The sequence below is a fragment of the Dipteris shenzhenensis genome, chromosome 3, assembly GCF_047967505.1.
Source record: "Dipteris shenzhenensis isolate YYH24624 ecotype China chromosome 3, Dip_SZ_1.0, whole genome shotgun sequence".
Lineage (NCBI taxonomy): Eukaryota > Viridiplantae > Streptophyta > Polypodiopsida > Gleicheniales > Dipteridaceae > Dipteris > Dipteris shenzhenensis.
The window spans coordinates 22,246,508-22,270,042 of record NC_141598.1 but is presented as its reverse complement, the minus strand read 5'-3'; the positions used below and the strand labels follow the sequence as shown (position 1 = coordinate 22,270,042).

General features: G+C 44.5%; 1 protein-coding gene across 3 annotated transcripts in view; it reads right to left on the bottom strand.

Moving 5' to 3' along the window:
* Positions 1 to 1,591: 1,591 nt before the first annotated feature.
* Positions 1,592 to 23,535, bottom strand: part of LOC147903518 (transducin family protein / WD-40 repeat family protein) — a 34,751-nt gene continuing 12,807 nt past the window's right edge. For 2 of the 3 annotated variants that reach the window (XM_087372506.1, XM_087372508.1), the window contains exons 4-7: positions 4,655 to 4,699; positions 2,811 to 2,970; positions 2,327 to 2,694; positions 1,592 to 2,135 (exon numbers count right to left, since the gene is read on the bottom strand). In XM_087372506.1, the coding sequence (XP_087228632.1) occupies positions 1,814 to 2,135; positions 2,327 to 2,694; positions 2,811 to 2,970; positions 4,655 to 4,699 (895 nt within the window). In that variant the 3' untranslated portion in view covers positions 1,592 to 1,813. The remainder of the gene's footprint in view (positions 2,136 to 2,326; positions 2,695 to 2,810; positions 2,971 to 4,654; positions 4,700 to 23,535) is intronic. The other variant, XM_087372507.1, reaches the window with a different exon arrangement.

Genomic DNA, 23,535 nt, shown 5'->3' with positions numbered 1-23,535 from the left:
TCGTTCTTTCCTCTAGTGAATCCACCTCAAGAGATTTGATTTACATCAACATGTCAACCATGATCTCAAAGCTTAGTGGATTTTTCCAAGTGACTAGTGCAGTGAGTCATGACCACAACCATTAAGTGCAATCTACAAAAGTCTTATACTATCCACTTATGAAGGCTAGTTCAAGTTGGTCTACAAGGTCCTTGATCCTTTGCATATATAAAGGTTTCGATTCTAATAATCCTCATTTGCAAGTGTTGAGCTTGTTCTCAAGCAACAAGACATCCCAATGATTTCTTATGGGTTCATATGATTCAAGTTCCTAGACAAGTCCTCATCAAGCAAGTGATTATGTCACTAAGAGATAACAAATCCCTTGTCTACATGATTTCTCCCTGGAAAATATTGTAGCATGCCTAGTATATGGAATGCCTTCTTTTGTCACATGAGACGAAGGCTGTGCATTCATATGGACTTGTTTCCCTTGGGATAAAAGCTAACAACAATTGTTGAACATATAATTGTCATAAAAAGAGAAGTGAGAATCCTAAATTATAAAGAGTTAACCATGAATGTGGGAAAGTGTGATGGCGATCTGATAGGTAAGAGAAATCTTTGAGCTACGTTTCACCTACTCAAGATTATAGTAGATAGATTCTCAAATGATGGGTGATACACTTGCAATTGCAAATGCCAAAACGTTAACAAAAACCTCGAGTCTTCATAACAGTGTAAGAAATTTGGTGTTATAGTTTCAATTTTTATAGGCATCTAGTCACAAGCCAAAACCCAATCCAATTGGTGACAAGGAAAGTCATCTCAATGAGGTATCTAGTCCCATTCTCTTTATTATGACATGTATGCTCTCTATATAACTTCGGCTATTTTAAAAGATACTTAACCTTCACCAGTTTGTGGGTGTTGGGCTTTCGAGGCTTTCTAATCTCTCATGGGTTGATAGATGAAGGATAAAACATATTAAGAAAAAGCTCCTCCATGTCATTACAAAAGTGAGCCACAATCAGCACCTCATAAGGTTAAATACAAAATGTCAACCCACACCGTGATCTCTCCCCTCCACAGTCCACCCTCCACCTTTTACTACTTGGAAAAATTCAGTGTCATTTCAATTTGTCCTGCCCTCATAGCATATTTCTATCTAGATGAAAGAAACAAGCACTCTCTTAATTATGGCTATTTGGAGAGAAATATTATATCTCCAATCATTCTAGTTTGCCAAAGAAGATAGTGGTGGGGTTGGGCATTCCACAAGTCCACGCTTTTCAAAATTGGTAATAAATTTAAAGAAGATGTTCTTCCCCTCTTCCTCAATCCTCTTCTTGTACGTCAATAGTCCAGAGTACATGCTATGTTTATTACTCCCCAAATAATGCTCTAAAGTGCACGTTATTATTCATGAACTTTTTCCTGTAACTAAAAATCTGTAATGCTATTGCCAAGGTTTAAGGAATCTTCACTAGGTTAGAGGGACAACACTATAGTGCGTTATAGACTCTTCCCTCATATTGTGCTATAATAAAGATGATAATGCTTAGTACAGTCTTAATAAATGAAATATTGTGAACGAAAAATAATAGAATGATGGTGGTTAGCAGCAGGTCTCAGGGTAACTTCGAGTTCGCAGTTGACAAAAGGACAACTTCCTATATTTGAAACTTTTAAAGACATTATCTTTATTTGCGCATAAATGGCCAGTGTCTGTTATAATGATGTACAGTGGACAGAAAGCACCTGCCTCTTACCCCTCACATTGGATGCTAAGATTGATAGCACAAAAGCGAGAAGTGTTAATGAACGGCTCATCTCAACATGAAAATCTGTGCAGACCGATATTAAGATCAGAGGAAATTGAAATTAAAAGAGGAAGACTGTGGTGCCAAGCAGCTTTGAAAACCCGTTTTTGATGTGCTTTAATACTCTGTGATGGGTCCTTGCTGTTGTATCGGATATCAAAAATGTGAATCTTTGGATCAGTTGATCCAGATGCGATATAACGGCCATCTGGGGACCATGTTTGGTTTATGAGGGCAGATTGAGAGTCGCTAGTCTCTTGAGTCCAGCCAAACACGTGTAGTTCGGAACGCTGTACGCGTATATCAAACAAGCGAAGCTGTTGTCCAGGAGTTCTATCAAAAGAAACAGAAAACAAAACGATTTTTCAAGCTCTCGTAAAGAAAACAAACAAACAAATATATTAACGAATGAACTTCAAAGATTAAAAAAACGCTTTGCTGACAACAAGAAACGCTGTTGCCCACAATTAATCAAACTGATGTCAACGCTTATCCAAAGAAAAGGACACCCAACCAAAACATACCCAGTTTGCACCATGAAAAGGTTGAAGTCGGCTGGATTTGGTAGCACACCCATAGCTTTACTCTCAAGCAAGTATCGAAAATCAGCTCTCTGATAGCGCGTGTCAAACCCAATCACACGCTTGTCTGCACCAACAGAGAGCACAGACTGTTTATGCTGCAGTCCAGCAACCCCCATGACAGCTGAAGAATGTAGGTTCCTGTGTAGTGCCTTAGGTTTCCATCCAATCCCTTCCTTTTCTCCCCACATCACGACAGCGTGGTCACTACCACCAGTGACAAAGAAAGTCTCATCGTACCATGGCATGAACACTATGCTGTTCAGTATTCCTTTCACATGAGGCTTGTCTTCCAGAAATTTCACCTTCTTCTGAGTAAGAAAACCAGTTAATAAATTCTTAGAATCATATGGTAATCAAATCAAACCAGAAAACCGATCTGCAGATCGTCTTTTCCCAAATTAGATTGCCTCATGTGAGTATTTACCTTCCCGGAAGAGTCCATTATGGCTACTTGATTATCATTGCCATCAGCAGAGTAGCAAGCAAAAAGACAATCCCCAGATGGATGCCATGCCAAGTCTTCTGGCCACTTCCTCTGACCCGGTGAAAGAGAATCTACTGAGCTCTGCAATGACAGACCAATACTGCAAGTAATACAAAGTACACAATACGTTAGTCATCATGCAAACTCACCTAATAATGAAAGACTATTAAAGAAAGCCTCTTCACAAGTTCTCCGAAGGCAATTTGCAGACATTGAATTACTGCACCTGCGCTCTCACTACTTGCAATGACTTCCCTATCTAAAATATCAGTGCACAGGTCATTTGTCATCTTCTTTTATCCGCTTATGAAAATTTCATAGGTTTGCATTATATGCACACGAAGTCTCAAGCATTAGTTCATTCTTTGGTGCATAAGACATCTTTGATGTGTTCATAAAATTCTGCAAAATTAGCAGACAATAAAACTGTCCTAGGACATTTTTCTGTAATTTAACCTAACTAGTGTTAAAGGTGTGTGGTACCATATGAAGTACTCCGGGAAGGGTTTGAATGCTTCAAACGGCACATTACAATAAGGTGTGTGCTTCGGATCAACAATGGATTCCAGGCTACACCCATGTTTGCTGACATAAAGCAGATGATGTCGCTCTATTCCCAAGAGCTGACAAGAGCTGAAAGTGGCTAGCAGAGACACTTGGTTGCTTTGAGTCAGTCCTTCCAGTTTTCTAGCATGCAAGTGATATTCGAACATAAACAACAATATCACTTCCACATTTTAAGTATAAAGAATTGTATGAAAAGATATGGAGAAACAATGGGAGATTTTGCAAGGATGAATTTCACACACTTGAAAATACACAGAGGTTCAGGGTTTAAATGACCCTTCATTATGCCAATCCTGAGACAGTTAAGTGTTAACAAGGTATTATATGCAGGGCCAGACGTTGAGTTTTTTCAAAACAACATTGCACAAGCATTGAGAATTATTACGGCTGTTAAAGATTGGCCGTCTCATTTTCCTATTGATTGTGTCTGAAATCCTCTGCTTTCAATTGTTCTGTTACCCTGACCAAATTTTGAGACATCCTTTGTAGATGTGCATGCATTGTTTGGAGATCCACGTCCAGGCCTACAAGTGCTGACCCACTTTTACTTCTCTATTAAATACTTGAAAGGATAGCTCAAGTTGGTGAGGTATGACCGCTGACAGAAGATTCCAAAGCCTGGGATCTTCAGGTCTATGCCCCCTTACTAGGGAAGACATTAATTGACTCGATGAAGGCATGTATAACCTATAGCGAAGGAAAACCCTGCCCATTGTATAGTTTCTGTAACTACATTCAGAGAGGGGGCGGATGGGGGCGGTGGGGGGTGGGAAGGGGGGGAGGTACGGATACAGATGCAACCATCACATGGTCTTCAGCTACCGCTAGGGCCACAGATGCAGTTTCCAGACAATTTTAGCTGAAAAAAGGAAAAACCAATCCCCAGGTGATTTAGGTTTTTTACTTAGAAAAAAACGAGTTCATCAAACGGTACTACAGAGCTAAGAAAAAGGCACAAAGTGAATGTAGCTTTTCCCTTCTCTCGTTTTCCAAACAAGGATAATAAGGAGTTGATCAAATGTACAAATCACACAAAGCTTAACATGTTCCTTTGCTTGGGAAAATTATAATAACATTTTTAATAAAGATTTGGATATACAATACCCAGATAACTAACGTTTAGACCCAATTTTTCTGCTGTCTTCACAAGGCAACTAACAAAACATGACAAATAAAAAATATGAAAGAAGGAACTTCAGAATGGAAGGCTTCATTACCCTTTACTCTGAATTTCCCACAAATTGATAATGCCATCCAGAGCACTGCAAAATAAATACACCTTAGTTATCACATTTACAAAGCATCAGTGAATATCAGATATGCATTAATTCTATCAATCATTTGTGTTTCTATAATCAATGAAATCGTATTGAGATACAATATACAGTAATTTATCAACTTATTGTATCTTCAAATATATCCAGTAGTTTGAAAATCTAATTTATAAATGCAAGGGAAACACAGATTAGGCACAAAAGATTCCCAGGATACTGAAGACTACTGGAAAAAAGAAGATAATTATTCTATTTTGAGTACAGCAATATTCAGCAGAGCTTGCTATGTGAATCAAACAATCAAATATGAAGCATACAGATACTTGAGACAAACAAAGTTCTAACAAATGAAAGCACGTGTGAGATATAGTTAGTAGCCTCCAAACACCCTCCTTCAGTTTCTGTTGCACCAAAAGGGGCTTGACCTGGGGTTTATCCCCCTTAGGCTTTTGTGGGTATGAGGCATTAGCCATGAGTAGGCTGTTCCTCAGGTCCACATGAAGACAGTGCAGTCCACTTTGGACTACGATACACGAATGCCCTTCCTTGGGCTGTTGTGGACTGCCATTCAGGGCAGGTGTTTTGGCCAGCCTTGGAGGCTCCAAGCCTTGGCTTAGGCCATGGAATCCTACAAATAGCTTACTAGGGACCTGTGACACGCCACCAACAGGTCGGCAGTGGGTGTGTGTGTGTGTGGGGGGGGGGGGTGGGGGGGGTGGGGCCCTTGGCCATTCTATATGCACTTCCACTCAAGCCTCTGAGAAGGCACACAGACAAAGTCTACAGCAGCAGTGAGGCTTCATCCAAACCTCTGTTTTGCAGCCATCTAGCTATAGATAGTGTGTGCAGCACTAGGCTGCCTACTAGATCTACACTTTTATGTGTGCTCAGTCCACGTCCATGGAGCTATAATATGATATTTTTGTGTGTTCTACATTGCTCTCTACTTCCAAACCTAAGTATTTCGTCATCATACACTGTGCACTTCTGATAGAGTAGACAGGCGAAAGTAATGAGGTCCTTTAGCCAAGAGATTCCTTTGTGAGGGTTAGCACAGGCTTGCTGCCTGTTCTCTATCTTCCTCTGCTTAATACTGAACACTCTGAGATGGTATCACAGCCCAAAGGTTCCATTTCTCATGGTCTACTCTCACTATTGAAGGAAGCAGCCCCTTTGCTCAACGGAAGGTATGTTTTAGTCAACTTCCGTGTGTGCTCTCTATTTAAAATGTCTTCACAAGCGCCCGTCCCAACTATCCTCTGTGGAAGGTAAAGATTCAGAACCACTTGCTGGCAACAACAGGTGTAGAGACCAAGCCAGAGGGCATCATTATTGGCAGGACGTAGCTGTGGAAGGTGAAGGTTCAGCATCATCTAGTAGCAAGGAGGATTTGGAAGGTCACTAAAAGCATGGAGACAAGCCAAAGGACATTGTTACTGGCTAGAAAAGAAAGAAAGAAAAGAAAAGAAAATTTATTAGAGTCTTCGGAAGACCGATGGGTCTATGAGACTGAAAGAAAATCTGATACAAATCACAGTAAGGGTTGGAGCTACTAAACGAGCATCATCACCCGCGCTGAGTCCTAAGTCTGATCATACATAATCAAATACATCTGGATGTGACAATGAAAAGAAAAAAGACTGGAGCGGAGCGGAATCCTCTGTATGTCATGTCGCCCTAGCTGGTGCACAGCCGGTGATAGGACGCTGGCATCGTCCGTCAAGGCGTGCCATGCGTCTCGGTCTCCTAGAGGAGGCTTGACGCAAGACCAGAGCCACCGTGACTCCCATGGGACGTGTCCCGGATCTAAACAATGACGGGAGGTCCCCCAGAGTGATCTGTGTGTCCCCTCGATGCCTCGTGTGTCGTGCTGCGATCGTCGGGTCAAGGTATCTATCACATCTGCGGCTAGAGACTGGACGATCAATGTCACTCGATGGGAAGAACTCTATGATCCTGCTCTGAGAGGTGTCTGATGGTGTGGCCAAGCCCCGTCGCCTGAGTAAGTACTCTCTGTGTCGGACCCCCTCGTGAATGAAGGCCGCGAGGCATCTTTGATCTGGGTAGGCAAGGAATCTGGAAAGGAGCCCGGAGCCGTCTCTGAAGAGACAGTGGTAGCGACCTCGGATCTCATAGTACACTAGGCACCTGAAAGTAAAATGCTCCTCCGACTCAACCTCCTGACAGTCGCACAATGTGCATATGCGATGCTCCCTAGGGATCCCCTCTGCTCTGCTGCTCTCTATGCGGAGGCGGTGTGATGATACCCGAAACTGTGGAGATCCGTAGTGAGTGAGGCATATGAAGCTCAGTGTATCCCGGTGGTGTGATGAATCCCTCCTTCGAAATACGAAGACAATGATCTCTATAGAAACTCAGCTTCACTTGAAGCTCCCTCGACTCCAACCAGGTCCTAAAGGTGTGTAGCTGCAGGAGATCCTCTCGAATGACCTAGTTGGTGTGTGGCCCGATCGGGATGGTGGGTGGGAGTACCGGAGGGGCATCCAAACTGTACTGAAAAGGAGGTATCCTATCAATGTGCAACCCTAGTCTCACAAACCATCTATGAGCCCGTGCATACCAGCATCGCTCGTCTCCCTCTGCTGCCAACCTCATGGAGGAATCGAGAGCCAACCATGGCAACCTCTGTCTCCCTGATGTGCAGTTCCCATATGATCTAATCCGGTGTAGATATGTGATGGTTTGAAAGGCTGCATCTAGCTGGAGCGGAGAAGCACCAAACTCGGCCTGAATGATATGATGTGGTATAGATGGTTTCCCCTGGATCATCCGTGAGAGCATAAGGATCTGCAGGCACTCCACCCGTGTCCACTCTATCTCTAACATGTCAGGTCCCCAACAAGGGCTGCCATACATACCCGCTGGTCGGACCAAGGAGTCGAAGAGAAGAGCCTTAGTCCGACGGTCCTAGAAGTGGGAGTGGAAGCATTGTCTCTCTAGCCGAGCCAATGAGGCGTATCCCCTACTCAGTCTGGCCTGCATCGCTGGTCTCATCGTGAAGATCGGGCCGGAGAAGATGACCCCCAAGTAAGTGTATGAGGATACGATCTCAACAGGTGATCGAGCGAAAGTGAACTGCTTCCGACAAATCCCAGTGCCTGTAGGCGTGTGATGAGTCGTGCTCGATGTACTATGTCAAAGGCTTTGCGGAAATCCACAAAGCAGCAATATACCCTCTCCTTCCGTGATCTGGCCTCTTCTATGACACTCCTGAGTGTGAGTATGTGATCCATAGTCCCATGATCTCACCAGGCTGACCGACGCATCCAATACTGCTGCATAGATCTTGGACATCACATGTCCAATCGATAGTCCTGTAGTTACTCGGGTCAATGGGGTCCCCTACCTTGTGGATGGGGGTGATGGTGTTCAGTGTCCAAGTGCGGGGGAAGCTAAGACAAACAGCGTCATTGAATAGCTTTGCTAGGATCAGGGCTAACGTGTCGATCCCATATGCGATAAACTCAATGCATAGCCCCTCGTGGTCCTTAGCTCGACCATTGTGCAGTTTCGATGTCGCGTCCTTGACTCCCCCTCTGGTGAACAACGTGCAAGTGGTGGGGCGAGGTGTGTGTATGAGATCTGGAGTAGACTGGTGTGAGACATCATAAAGATGGCGTGCATACGTGTGCCAAACTCTCGTGTCAGTGAGGGGTGATGTATAAGTAATCTCTGCCAAAATTCCTTAGAGTTGTTGCTGTACAAGATGTTCAGCAGCTCCTCCTCATTTTGACAAAGAAATGCTTGCTTCTTCCGACATACAAGACGTCAATACTTGCGTACCGCGTCTGGTGTGTTCGGGAGGTGACACCTGGTTTCAAGTCAGAGTTGTCGACGATAAGCCTTGCACTCTGCATCGTACCAATTGTTGTAGGGTACAGAACCAAGAGGTGGTGGTCTAGTGGACCGTGTGGTGTGGGGAAAGACTTGGAGGGCAGCCTTGTGCAGTGTGCGACTAATCAGGGCAGCACGGTCCGATCCTCGAACTCATCCTGTATCCCTCGTCTCATCCTTGAAGGCTGACTCCCATGTGTAGCCACTGACTATCGGTAGTGGACGCTCTGGGCTCTAGTGTGTCTCCGTGTAAAAGACTATGTTTTGTCCTGTGTAAGATTCCGAGAAAATCCCTGGGTCTGACCATAAGGTACCATTACAGTTCCAAATGGTGCAAGCTAGGGTCTCGGAAACTTGAGTCTCATAGGCCCCGTCCCCCTAGGAGGTACGGGTGGGAGCCCGACGGGTGCCGGTCAACAACCTACCATCTCAAACCACGGCCCATTTTCCCTCCTTGCAGGCAACATTCCGCTACTGGAGAAGAACTCGTCGCTCCTCAATCTGTAGTGGTGTCAAATCCTCATCCATGGACAAGGTGGGATGCTCTCATAGAGCGGCTTGACGTCAGAGTGTCGCTAGTCGAGCATGTGAATCTCTGAAGCGGATGACTAGGGGCTGCTCTCGATTGGGGTCTCTCCCAACACGCCATGCTCTCTCTATGCCATGGTCGGGGACCCCCATGGTGGTGGTCACAAAGGTGATCGCCTCCTCCATGGGCGTCGTCGTGGTGCTGGTGTTGTCTCGTATGATCCCTCGTATCCGGATGTTGAGGGCCTTCGAAGAGGGCCTTCGAAGCCCTCTGCTACTGCTCCTATATGGCGGCTGAAACGGTTGCCTTTGCGGGCTGCCGTTTCGCGACATCCACCCATCTAGTCATCTCTACTATAGCCAACTGTATCGTGGCTATCTGTGCCTCCATCTCTATGACTGGGGTCCCTCCAGGCGCTGCTCTCAGGGTCCGAAGCTCCTCTCGAAGCTGTGTGATGTCGTGTCTGAGCCCCTAGATAAGGGTGCCCTGCTCATGTATAATGCGGGCCTGCTCCTAGGTGTATCGGGCCTGCTCCTGAGTGTAATGTGTCAGATCTGTCTGACGGGCCCGGATGCGATGTATCTCAGCCAATAGGGAGTCCCAAGCATCTGGTAGGGGCCTAAGATATCCTGGTCTAGGTGGGAACTAGATCTCAAGAGGGGTTGGAATGAAGGTGGGCTGCTGAGGTTGTACTAAGGGTGGGGACAGCGTGATCTGGGCGGGGGAGTGGTGTGTAGGAGTAGCGAGGCTGGACGAGGCGATGAAGGGTGGCTAACTGAGAGGTAGAGGGGATACGAGGGAAAAGTATTGTGGAGCCGTGGTTGGTGGGGCTAGTGATGGGGCTACTGGGGAGGAGGCATGTGATGATGATGCAGGAGAGGTGGCGTAGATGATGAGGCGGATGATGGTGGCGAAATAGTGGTAGTAATCATAGAGGTCGAGGCTGTGGTGAGCGGCATGGGCTTCGGGTGGGCCCCTTTCTTCTGGGCCACGATGCTGTCCACTGTCAAACCGCTCCGGTTGCTGCGTTTGTTGAAGTCCTCCAGGCTGAGTTGCTTTTGTGTTTTCCCCTTGTCACCTATAGATCCAAATGAGATTGAGGATAGAAAGACCAAGATGCCTTCCATGATTATAAGGACAACGGCAAAGTCAGTAATTCATCTCATCCAACTTGCATAGACGGCCTTCAGGCATGGAACATTCACCTATAAGACAACACGAGTGCTCAACCTCGATTGGAGATCAATTGGCGACAATGAGCCACAATGTATACGACTGCATGCACAACACTCCTACAAAATATGCTTCCACAAAGCTTCAAAGGAGCCAACATGATGATTGCAGGCGTCAAAGCTTCTCGCTTTTAGCCATGCTATTACAAAAGAGGCAAGTAAAAAAGATAAGGCCTTTGCCGCATTTAGCAAGAGTAAAGGCAAGAGTAAGACTAGCAAAAGTAAGCTCATACGGTGGAAAATCTCCAAGCAGTGAAGCCAAAAAAAGAAAAGAAGTTTCTATAGGACAAGACTAAGCATTTTCCAAGAGCCTGCAAGAAGAACAAGGTAGACCAAGAGAAGAGAGGGGAAGACAAGCCCAAAGAACATTGAAAGTCACATGATGCAAATGTGGTGGTAACTAAGAGCTATTGTGATGGGAGTATGCAAATACCAAACAAGAAGAGTGGATTGCAAATGGTTGTGCTGCCAAGCACACGTCCAACGAGTTACGAGATTAAGTGGTTTAGAACTTTGCCAAGAGATACATCCGGATGTAAAAGTGTCAATGGAAGATAGTAGGAGATGCTCAATTAGTTGGATTGGTAACATCCAAATTGACACTTGTCAAGCTGACAATGAGGTACTCTCAAATATCCATATGTTCCATACCATTGTAAGAACCTGCTTTCTATCATTGTAAGAACCTGCTTTCTATCATTCTTTTGACTAAGCAAAAGATGAAGATAAGTTGAGTTGAATGCTCAAGAGTTGTTAAGAAGAGGGCAGCAACGATATATTTTCTTAGACAAACTTAAAAGTTAAAAGGCACGAGGATTTTGAATATCTTAGGAGCTCACTCCATACTAGCTTTAAAAAAAGAGCCATGAGACTTGTCAAAATTAAGGACACTTTTACAGAGAAGGGAAAGCAATTATGAAGGATTTCAAATCTAATCCTAAAGACTCTCGGTCAAATTGATGTAATGATGGCCATATCATGTTAGCATTACAAATAGTTATGCTCTTATCAAATAGGATGAGATGCTTCATGCACTCACATTTTGGGGATGGGACGTAAAAGCTACTTATTACAGTCATAAATCTTTTTGGTCTTCCCCCAATGTGGATATATTTTTCTTTCTTTCCATCTTTCTTTCTCCTAGTTGCTACTCCTATATGCACGCTTCCCCTCTTTTTTGTGCTTTTAACCCTCCACACTACCCACTTCACTCATCTCTTCTTACAAAACTTAGTCGCCCTCTTCTCCCTTTGCTTGAAAAGGTATAAGCCTATTAGTTCAGCACGTTTACTCAAGTTTCTTGAGCTTTTGTCACTGCCCTATCAATTTCTCTATTTTGCATTCCAAACAGCGTCATCGACAAAGTTAATTTGTGTTTTGACATATCACACTTTTGTCCTCTTTTTCTGCGGACAATGCCAAGATCAAGTGCTACTACGGAAGGTGTAAGCCCAAAGAATCCTGGGTTCTAGACTGGAAATCACGAGGTATCTTCTTCGAGCTATTTCGGGCTTCCTTTGCCTTTTGTTTAGACTACATTCGAAGCAAATCCGTCCTACTTACTTGTAGAACGTCACCCTAGTCTTCTTAGACTAATGCCTTCAAAAAATGAAGTGGAAGGTCAAGAAAAAATTTTCAATGGACCATCCTCTTTTCTTTTATGTAACACATACACATTTTCCATGGAGATTATTACTACATTTTCTATTTCTCAGCTGATGTTTATCTATTTCTTGTGCCCATACTTACTGATCACACACAAAAATATAGAAAATTAAGGTTTGTGCATCATCAGATGTGATGGTGCTCATAAACTTTTGGGCTGTCCATTCCTTAAAATTCAAGGAACAGCTCCAACAAAGCAAGAGGCTGAAAAGAGTGAGTAAAGTGCAGGTGAAGCAGGTATTTGAGGATGTGAGATCAGCCCACACCCTTCTAAAGGCTTGGGGTAGTTTTGGTGACAAACCAACCCTAGTTGGATCCGTACGCGTATGGTTGGCTGAACCGTACATACGGAATCATGGTATTCTGTACACGTATGGTACAGGCAATCGTACGTGGGTTTTTTCTTGGGAGGGGGGGGGAGGATGTTTCGGAGCAGCACACCGCCTTGGGAGTCTCGACCTGCACTACCCGTCCGCATTTTCGAGTATGTCATTCCGTACAGCATTGGAATTCGAAGCTTGGAGTCCTCAAGCATCTATTTTTTCAGCAGGGCTGCAGTCTACAGATTCAAAGGCTTCTTGAGCAGAGAGCCCTCAGCCTGAAAGCTCTTGAAGGAGGTCGGACTCCCCTTATCTCTCATGCGTCCTTCCATCTCTCTTCCACTCTAGACCGTCTGCATTTTCTGATTTTCTGAATTTCAGATTCACATCTCTCTCTCTCTCTCTCTCTCTCTCTCTCTCTCTCTCTCTGAGTAACAGCTCCAGCTCTCATCCTACTTCAGATAGGACATGATATGATATGATATGACATGTTTTGTACTTGATATGATTTTGCTTGAGCTTTTTAGCTCTTTATTTCAGCATAGTACTCAGCAAGGGCCTTAGCACGCCCTTTGCTCCAACCCTTTGTGGCTTGTATGATTTTTTCCCTTTGGTGTATTCTGCACTTTGTCCCATAGGCCCGCGAGGCCTCCCATGGACGTTAATATATCTTTCTTTTCTTCTCCTCAAATTTGGCACACCTACGCCCCCACATTATATGATATCCGCAATCAGCCCACTCCTGACATTTCGCACACACCACGAACTACCTCTTGCACCCTATTCACTAAGAGGGGTGTCAAGGATGTAGTAATGAAGCTTCATAATGGCCAAGCGAAAGATCACTAGGGTTTATGCAATGAGTTAGTTGCATACACGATTGACATCCTAGCCCTAATCCTAGCTAAGTTATTCAATGAAGGAGTTTGCCTCGGTTTCCCACACACGTGGACCCTCAAAACCATCACACCTATTCACAAGGCAACGGATCCCATGAATCCAGAAAACTACATGACCATTAAAATCGGGCATGTCATGTCCAAGATATATGCCTCAGTACTTGACATGGAGGTCATTCATTATGCAAAGTTGCACGGAGTCAGGGCAAAGGAGCAAGCACGGTTCTAGCATGATCATGGGACCATGGACCACATTCTGATACTCGAGTGTCATAGAGGAGGCCAGGGTATGGAAGCAGAGGGCCTATTGCTACCTTGTGGATTTTCGCAAAGCCTTTGATACAGTGCAATGTGCACGCCTCATCAGGCGATTACACGAGCTGGGTTATGGCCAAGAGATTGTCTAGGTTGTTGAGGCATTATACAAGAGGGCTTCCGACAAAGTTTGGATGGGCAGTGGGTGGACATATGAGATCATGAGCACCATTGGGTCAACAAGACTAACCACTTTCTCCGACGTTGTTTGGCCTTGATATAGATGAGCTTGAGTCTTTTATGGGGACCCTAGGGGCGGCTGGATGCTCTCTTGCTGACTCCTTGCTCCAGATTCCATTATACGCTGATGACATGGTGCTTTTATACTCATCCGCTAAGGGGCTCCAAAGACATCTAGATGCACTACTAGCTTTTTGTGAGTCCCATGACTTGAAGGTCAACCTGGGTAAAACCAAGGCCATACCTCCCAAGCAGCTATGCACAGAGAGCAATTTACTTTTGACGGATCACTAGTTGATATTGTCTCATCATACACATACCTAGGCGTTCTATTCTTTGGCCCTATCTTCACAATGAGATTGGTGATACAGGCCTGCCTGAGCAAAGGAAACGCCTCTCTTGCCCGACTGGAGAGACAATGCTTCCATTCTCACTTTCAGAACCCATGGACCAAGGTTCTCTTCGACTCCTTGGCCCAACCTACAGGCATGTATGGCAATCCTTGCTAGGGGCCAGACCTCTCAAATATAGAGTGGACTCAAGTGGAGCGATTACAAGTTCTCTTGCTATCACGGATGATCCGTAGTAAGCCATCAGTTCCCCATCACATTATTCAAGCTGACTTCGAGGCATCTCTATTGCAATTAGATGTGGCATTCCAGACTATCAATTACCTATAATGCGTGCAAGACTATGGCTCTTGTGCTACGGGGCGATGCAAACTACCTTGGTGGCTCTATTCTCTTCTATGGCATTAGCAGCTAAGGGTGATCAGAGATATTGGTATGCACACACACATGCAGATGGTTCGAGAGACTGGGTTTCCACATAGACAGGCTGCCACCCTTCCAGTACAACATTGACGCCCCATTTGTCCCGTTTCGGGGCAACGAGTTCAACCCGATCATCCGAGAGGATCTTTTACAGCTACACACATTTAGGACCTAGTTGGCACCGAGACAGCTCTCCGTAGCTCGGCTTCTATAGAGATCACTGCTTGCGCATCTCCGAGGAAGGTTTCATTGACCCGCCAGGGCCTCAGATCCACCTACCACACTCGCTTAGGATTACCATTGGGTAGTTTCATGTTTCATCACACCGACTCCGTATCGAGAGAGGGCGAGCAGAGGCGATACCTAGAGAGAGTCGTATCTGCACACTATGTGACCGAGATGAGATGGAGCCAGAGGAGCACTTAGCCTTCCATTGCCCAATCTACTACAAAATCCGTGGATGATACCATTGCCTCTTCAGAGATGGCCTCGGGCCCCTTTCCAAGCATCTTTCATACCCAGACCAGAGGTGCCTCGCCGCTTTTATTCATGCGGCGGTTCGACATAGAGAGCATCTCATCAGATCACATAGACAAGGACATGGGGCCTTACCAAACTCATCTTAGAGTGTGATCACAGAGTTCTTCTAGCCAAAGCATAATGCCAAAAAGTTTGTAATATATCATATCATCAAAGATATGATCAATACATAGTCTTTAGAGTAGAAAAGCCGGCCCCCATGGAAAGAAGTTTCTTCAGCAAAACCATTCTAACAGAAACTCAAGAGTTTGGAAACTTCTGAGTTTGTCACATAAGCTAAATTAAAAGATGGGTACCAATGAATCATCTGTATCATCTGTACCATCATCAGTAAAGTAGTCAAACTATCTGAAACCCATATCAGATGAGTCCCCAGTATTGTCAGAGTCATCAGAGGCAGCAGCATAAGCTTCAATGTGTGAAACTGATTCCTTCACAGTTGGAGGTTGGATCTGCTTAAGAAAATAAGTAAATTCAGCAAGTATTTCAAAGGGAGTAGTGTTGTCCATCCCAAAGCATCTTTGTACATGGTCTTGAAGATTAGCATCAAACAGGGCAGCATCAGATATAAACTAAGTTATCATCTTTGCAATTTTCCTTTGGTCCTATGCATCCAATTGAGATAAAGTTTACAGCATGCAAATCAAGTTAGTTAAATTGAAAATTGTTTCTGGCTATCCAAATAAACCACAGTGCATGTACTCTAATGGGTGCCCATATCTCTTGCTTTGTCTTTGAAGAGTCCCCTAACACAATAGCTTTCCAATTAATGGGCTCTCATGTTTCATATTGTACTTTTTTCCAAACCTTTATAGCAATAGGACAGGCAACAAAGAGGTGGAAGACATCTTCCTCTGAAAAAGGACATCTCTTGCACTTGCCATCTCCCTTTCAAATTCTCAGTCCTCTACTGTTGGTCCAAACAGCTTTGTGCATTATTAGCCAAAGCAGGGCAGACATTTTATCAGGGATTGAGCTTGACCAAATGCAACAGAATCTGAATTGAGCTCCATCATTTTTGTTCATTGTATTGGGCTTTCTATCATTCTAATAGACCCATCAATCTTCAGTAGACATTAATAAACTCCTTGGTCCGCCCAGCTGGGATGTATGGAAGCCCTTGCTGGGGGCAAGACTTGTCGGATACAAAGTGGGCTCGTGTAGAGCGGCTTCAGGTTCTCATGCTATCACGGATGATCCAGGGTAAGCCATCCATCCCTCACCAGATCATTCAGGCTGAGTTCGGGTCATCTCCATTACAGCTAGATGCTGCATTTCACGTCATCACATATCTATACCGAGTCAGGGAGTATGGCGATTACACTTCTGGGCATAGCAAGCTACCATGGTTAGCACTGTCCTCCTCTATGGCTCTCTCAGAAGGAGTGGACCAGAGATGCTGGTATGCACGCACAGAGAGATGGTTTGAGCGACTAGGGCTCCATATGGATAGACTCCCTCCCTTCCAATACAATATGGATGCTCCGTTCTCTCCCCTCATGTCACATGAGGTCAACCAAGTCATCCACAAGGATCTCTTACAGCTACACACATTCCAGACCTGGTTGGGACCGAGCGAGCTTCCAGTGAAGCTCAGCTTTTACAAGGATCACTGCTTGCATATCACAGAGGAGGGGTTCATTGACCCACCAGGATACACGCAGATCCACTTACCCCACTCACTGAGGATCTCTATCGGGCAGTTACAGATCTCTTCACATAGACTTCGTATCAAGAGCAGCAGAGCCGAGGGCATACCCAGGGAGAGGCACATATGCACATTGAGTGACGCACAGGAGGCTGAGACGGAGGAGCATTTCATCTTCAGGTGTCTTGTTTACTATGAGATCCGAGCGCATTTCTATTGCCCCTTAAGAGATAGCTTTGGGGTTTTGTCCCGGTTCCTCTCCTATCCAGACCAGAGATGCTTGGCAGCTTTCATTCATGAGGCAGTCAGGCACCGCAAGAGGCTACTTCGATCACGGAGACATGTCCAGACTTCTCACCTGGCAAATACCTCTCAGAGCTCCATCACGGAGTTCTTCTTGCCAGATCACAGGGGATCACATGGAACCCCATGGGATGAGACCTAGACATGACCATGACCCAGAGCCCACGACTCGGCAGCTCAGACAGAGTGCTGACGCGCGGATTACACTTAAGGATATCCCCTCCTTGTTCAAAGTCAGAGCCCCGCCGACAGGGGTTACTGTAGCCCTTGTTAGGCATAGAGTTATGACCAAGAGACGTCACAAGGTCACACCCGTGAGCGACCGACAACACTCTATTGCCACATTCATGCCTCCATCGCCTCGTCCATCCTGATGCACTTGACGATGTTGGTGATGACGATGATGATGAGATTGATATGTAGTTGACCATTGACATGACTATGTTGTACTTAGTATTTAGTACTACCATTCTGCATTTTTTATTGGTGTGGATGCTCGTTTTAGTAGCTCCACCCTCACAGTTCGTTTATACCAAGATATTCATAGTCTCATAGACCCATCAGTCTTCCGAAGACTTTAATAAACTCTCTCTCTCTCTCTCTCTCTCTCTCTCTCTCTCTTTCTCTCTCTCTCTCTCTCTCTCTCTCTCTCTCTCTCTCGTGAGCAATTCACTATTGAGCTGCAAGGAATTCAATTGAAATGTCTCTCTCATCCGATGAAGCGACATTTACTTTTGTCGTTGTGCCTAGAACTACGTAGATGGGAAGAAAGAAAGGAGCTGGATGGGAATTTGTGGCACATTGAAACCTTTAGAAAAGGAGCAGTACACTTGTAAATGCTAGTACTGCCCTCATCATAGGAATGGAGGACCTACCCACATAAGAGTACACTTTCTTGGGCTGATAGGCTGTGGGGTTGACAACGTACCGCTCCCCCCTGAAAAGGTGAAAGAAACTTTCAGAAGGTTGCATGCAAAGGTAGGTCTACAAAAATTTGCAAAAGAGGTTCATGCAGATGTGGCTAATTTGGGGGATGCCTTGATAAGTGGTGCTGCAAGTGCAAGTGCATCTGGACATGAGCCTGGCTAAGGCATAGGAGTCACAAACATGGAAGGGTGCATACATTGCTCTGCATCACTTTTTCTTGTGCAAAGGACATTTTGGAAATGGTTCGTGCGATTGGCCTAGTTGGGCCTGGAGGCTAGCTTCAAGCCTTCATCTTACAAAGTTTTGCACAAGAAGGAGCTAAATAATGAGGTGGTATGCATAGATCAAGAGTTGCTACAGCTTCAGGAGAATTGAAAAAAATATGGCAGCAGCATAGTATGTGATGGCTGGTTTGACACTCGGCGTAGGCCTATCATTCAATATCATGGTCTCATGCATTTTTGGCTTAAATTTCTTGAAGTCAGTGGATACAAGTGGGCAATACAAAAGAAATAGCTTCGGGAGAGATGAAAAAATATGAGTGTAGCATAGTATGTGATGGTTGGTCTAACACTCGACGTAGGCAATATCATGGTCTCATGCATTTTTGGCTCAGCCTTCTTGAAGTTAGTGGATACAACTAGGCAGTACAAGTGAAGGAAGTACATTTTTGTGATATTGAAAGATGCCATTCTTGTGCATGCACACCACATCTAACTACGTCCGAGCAAAAGAATTGGTAGAGGAAGAGTGGCCCCATATTTTCTATACTAGATGCAGATGCCATTGCCTTGACCTCTCATTTGAGAATACTGGATAACTTGCATGGGTGAAGCCAGTGTTGGCACATGCCAACATGACTGTGCCATTTGTTACTCGAAAGCACACCGTGTTAGCATCCTATAGGACCTTTAACAAGAAGGAATTAGTGAAACGTGCACAGACACTGTTTGCTTACATATTTATCGTGTTAGCAAGCTTATTGGATGAGAGAGTCTACAATGGATTGCGCCACATGGTTGTGAGTGATGAGTATTGTAGAGAGAAGGTGTCACGCACTGTGAAAGAACAACATGTGTCTTCCATTGTATTGGGTGCTTCATTCTAGCAGGAAGCAAGAGTCATTGTGAAGATATGTGCACATCCCTGTGCAATAAGCTGTGTAAAGATGGCATTGAACTCACTCAAGTGTGAGGTCATAGCTGTACCTTCCTTCATGCGACGATCAACCAGCTTCTTCAACCAATAAACCTTACTGGCTGAGCTCTTTTGGGCATACAACTCTTCTAGCCTCTGCCATAGGCCATAAGAGGTCTTTTCAGCCTGAACATTGAACACAAGAGTATCAGAAATAGTGAGCATGATAGCTGCCCTTGCAGACAAATCAAGCTCTTCCCAGTCATCATTTGTCATGTCAGATGGCTTGACACCTTTCACCCTTATGGGCTTAGAAATCTTCTTTAACAGAAGTACATTCAAACACTGTTTTGCCCATAATGCATAATTGTGTGCCCCTTCCAATTTCTTTATGTTCAGAATTGATGATTCACTTCCCCCTGATGCCATATCAGATAAGGAAAGTACCTGACTCCCTGTAAGTCAAGAAAGACTGAATAAAATTCTGCTTTCTCAGAAAAAAACCTGCTCTATCAAGAGCCAGGAGCACTCACAATAGTGCTGTTTTTTTACTGTCAGAAAATTTGCAGCAAAACAGAAAATTCCCTCCAGTTACTGTACCTTCTGACACACTGTACCGTGCTCAAATAGGCATAAAAAACAGTAATTTCAGAATGCTGCAGCTACTCCACAAGTGCTTTAACAGTGCATCATCAGCTGACAAAGCACAAAACACTGCTGTAAACACTGCTGTACTGATCACTTCTCCCACCTCAGATGAGGTATTGCACTGATTTAATATGCATAAACCACTTGGCATACACTATTTTGTTCACCAAAAAAAAATCAGACACTTCAGCCTGTCACAAACCTGTAACAGAAAATGGGATAAATCCCAAGCAATCACCCTTCTGCCAAGGGAATAAAAGGCATCTGAAGATCTCTGACAGTAACCCAAGTGTTCTCAAGCAAAATCTGGGCAAAAGCCCCTTGATCTGACACTTGTACCAAGTCAAAACAACCTCAACAATGAGGGATAAGGCATACAATGTGCAAATCTCTCTGACAAAATCAACTAACAGTGTAATGCAAATACTACCCTGTGTAGAAAAGGCATACACAGATCCCAACGTACAAACACTCAATGAGGAACCTTTTGAGCATTGTCAACGATGGACAGTTAGGGACCGAGTAAACTCGATGCGCCCTGGCCAAGCGTGGCTCAACTGAGGTTCTCTGAGTGTTGCACAAGAAATGTGACCTGCATGAAAATGTCACCTCCACACTGCGGAAATCGAGACAAATGTGTGCTCTCTGGCACCACACTACCTCAAGGCATACAAAGCATCAACTGCCAGGCAAAAGCCCTATGATCTGCTCACCCGTAAACTGAGATTCAAACCCAGTAAAAGCATAAGAGTCCTCTGCAAAATCAAGGCATTTCCTTCACGAAAACAGATAACTGTGCAATCAACCACACACTGGGTTCTGTTCACCTCAAGCACGAGGGAGATGAAGGTACTTTCTGTACTTTCAAGAAAACACAGTTTTGAGAACTGAAAGATGATCCTGAATGAAGAGCAGAGTGCTCTTTCTCCTTTTCTTTCTTCCCCAAAAAAAAGATGTACCTGCTGTACTTTTGTACCTGTGTACCTGTGCAGGGTACAAATGTACCTGCTGTGCTTTTGAAGAAAATCGAAATTTTCTTCTTCTTCCTCGAATGCCACCTAGGCCTGCGTGCCTAGATGCCTAACGCTGCGATCCTGAAGACAAAAGGGAATACCTCCCTGTCGCACTTACCAAGGGACAGTACGGTGACGTCTGTACTGTACGGACGCCTGTACGGAGTCCGTACGACGGTACGGACGGCCGTACGGCCGCGCACCTGCGCGCCGCCTGGACGAAGCCCGAAGGCTGTAGCAGCTAGCAGCTGCTGGCGCAGCTCGGCGCCGCCCTGCTGCAGCTTGCCCTGCGTTCCTGCCCGCGCCCTACGGTCTTGACCGCGCTGTCCCGCTGGCCCGCGATGCGCCGCCCTTGCTGCTGCTGCCACTGCTTTGCTCGCTGCTGAGGGTGCTGAGGGCACAAGGCCCGAGGGGCTAGAGAGTGGAGAAGGAGGATAGGAGAGGCTGGCTCTGATACCAGTTGAGAGGGAAGGAAGAGGGAGAAGCACAAGGGGGAGAGAGTCAGAGAGAGAGTAGACACCAAATGTGCGGGTGTGAAGTGATGAGCCACACCACAAACTCATTCGTTTTATTAGGATTAGGTTTTACCCTATGACTGTCTTAAGACAGTCATAGGTGTCCTATCTTTAATAAAGGGGTGGCAATGTGCCTTTACCCCAACAAGAGCCAGGGCATCTTATGTGATAAGTCAGATATTTACAAGTCCATGTCAAACACATTTGCTCGAGCAATTGCGAAGCATGAAAAGAAGATGCACAAAGGGGTGAAGTGGTGGGAGACATTTGGGGCTAACACACCAAATTTGCAGTAGTTGGCTTCAAGTATTCTTGCAAGGCACATGTGCTTCTCTTTGCGAGAGGAATTGGAGCACATTCTTTCTTATCTGTACTAGAACAAGGAATAGGCTGCTTCCAAAGAATCAAGAGAAATTAGTATACATCCATACTAATTTGCATCTCATCTCCAAAATCAAGGAAAGGGGGTTTGAGAAGACAGAAGTGACCTTAGAAATTATCAACAAGAAGAAGGATTATGAGAGGCTGCTTACTTTGCAAGAGATTACAGAGGGAGAAGAGGAGATTCCAACCCCTCTTGTTACAAGAAGGATGGATGTTGCTGCAGCTTCAAGCAGCTCTAGTCTTTTGGAGTCCCATGGCGAGGCAGATGAGGATGATAGTGATGAGGATGAGGATGAGGATGATGGCACTGATGCTGATGATGATATCGGCATGAGGATGAGGATGAGGATGCAGCTCGAGGCTTGAGCCTCATCAGTTGTGATGCATTTCCTGGCTGTGGTAACCTGCAGGCTTTATTTCCCGGCTATGGCAGCTTGCAAGCTGGCAACCTTTTCCTATATGAGGTTTTGCCTTGATGTTTAGGTGTAGTACCTACTTCCAATTTTCTACTATCTCCTACTTTTGATCATGATGTTTTAGTGTAGTCTTGATCTATCACTATGTATCAGAATACAAATAACTCTGGTCCTCTTTTATGAATCATGACTTTAAAATTAATACAAGTTTCAAGTTTCAAGTTAAAAGTTTTGTAAGCTCTCTATCAATCAAATGGCTCCAATGTATATTTTCCTGTGTTAATTTCTGAAGAGCGCAAATGAGCCAAAGGAGAAAAAAGTCATGATATTCATCTAAATCATGTCTTGTTTGATTTGATATGTAACATTAATTTGACAATCAAAAGATAAAGGGATGTCAAAATTCGTTTTTTGAGACAACACATCCAAAATTTAACAATTTGCAAAGATACAAGGATGTGAAAATGTCATCTTTTGGACCAAAATAGGGAGCGTGTTAAAAGATGAAATTTTCACATCCTTGTATCTTTTGATTTACAGTCCAAATGGGGTCATGTTACATATCAAATCAAATGGCAAGACAAGGCTAGACTACTTCTTCTCTAATTCTATGAGCCTAGTTTCCTGCAATAGTACTTATTTGCATCTTGTTTGCATCCTAAGTATTACCACAATTGTGCTTGGGTTTTCCAGAAGGCTTTGTTGTTTTTGCACCTTATGATGTGTAGAATTTAGAAAAGGCATGATCACCTGAAATAGAGGCATTCTGATTAGCATACCTTTGCTCAACTTGGCCAATGCCGTACTCAAGTCACAATGCCTCTTTCGATGCATCACGCATAGAAAGAAACAACTTCTTACAGGAAATAATGTGCTTAGAAGCACCACTGTCCAAATACCAAGTGTAGAATGCATCAGAAACTACCCTGCACGGATCATGAATAGAAGGATAGCACTCACATGTAACCACAAAAGCTCATTCATGATGAGCAACCTTGGTTGATTCATCCTTCTCATGGGAAGATGAAGTGTCAATATTTGCAAGGCTAGACTACTTCTCTAATTCTATGCACTTTTGGCAATTAGAAACATTAAGACCTAGTTTCCTGCAATAGACGCATATCTTATTTGCATCTTCGCATCCGAAGTGCTACCATAGTTGCGCTTGGGTTTCCAGAAGGCTTTGTTGTTTTTGCACCTTATGATGGGTACAAAAAGGCATGATCACCTAAAATCGAGGCATTCTGATTAGCATGGCTTTGCTCTTCCTGCAATAATAATGAGACCATCTGATCAAAGCTATAATGGTTAGGATTTCCCATGGATACCAACCTCTACATGGTTGCAAACCCTTGCTATGAGTTAAGAAGTCCACTCAATGTCGTAGACACGATCTGACTATCAAGCACAACCTCATCAATGTGGCCAATTGCTCTTTAAAGTCCTTGACATTAGTCAAATAGGCATCCATGCTTTCCCCTTCATCCATCTTCAAAGCATCTAACTACTTCCGCTTTCCACGATC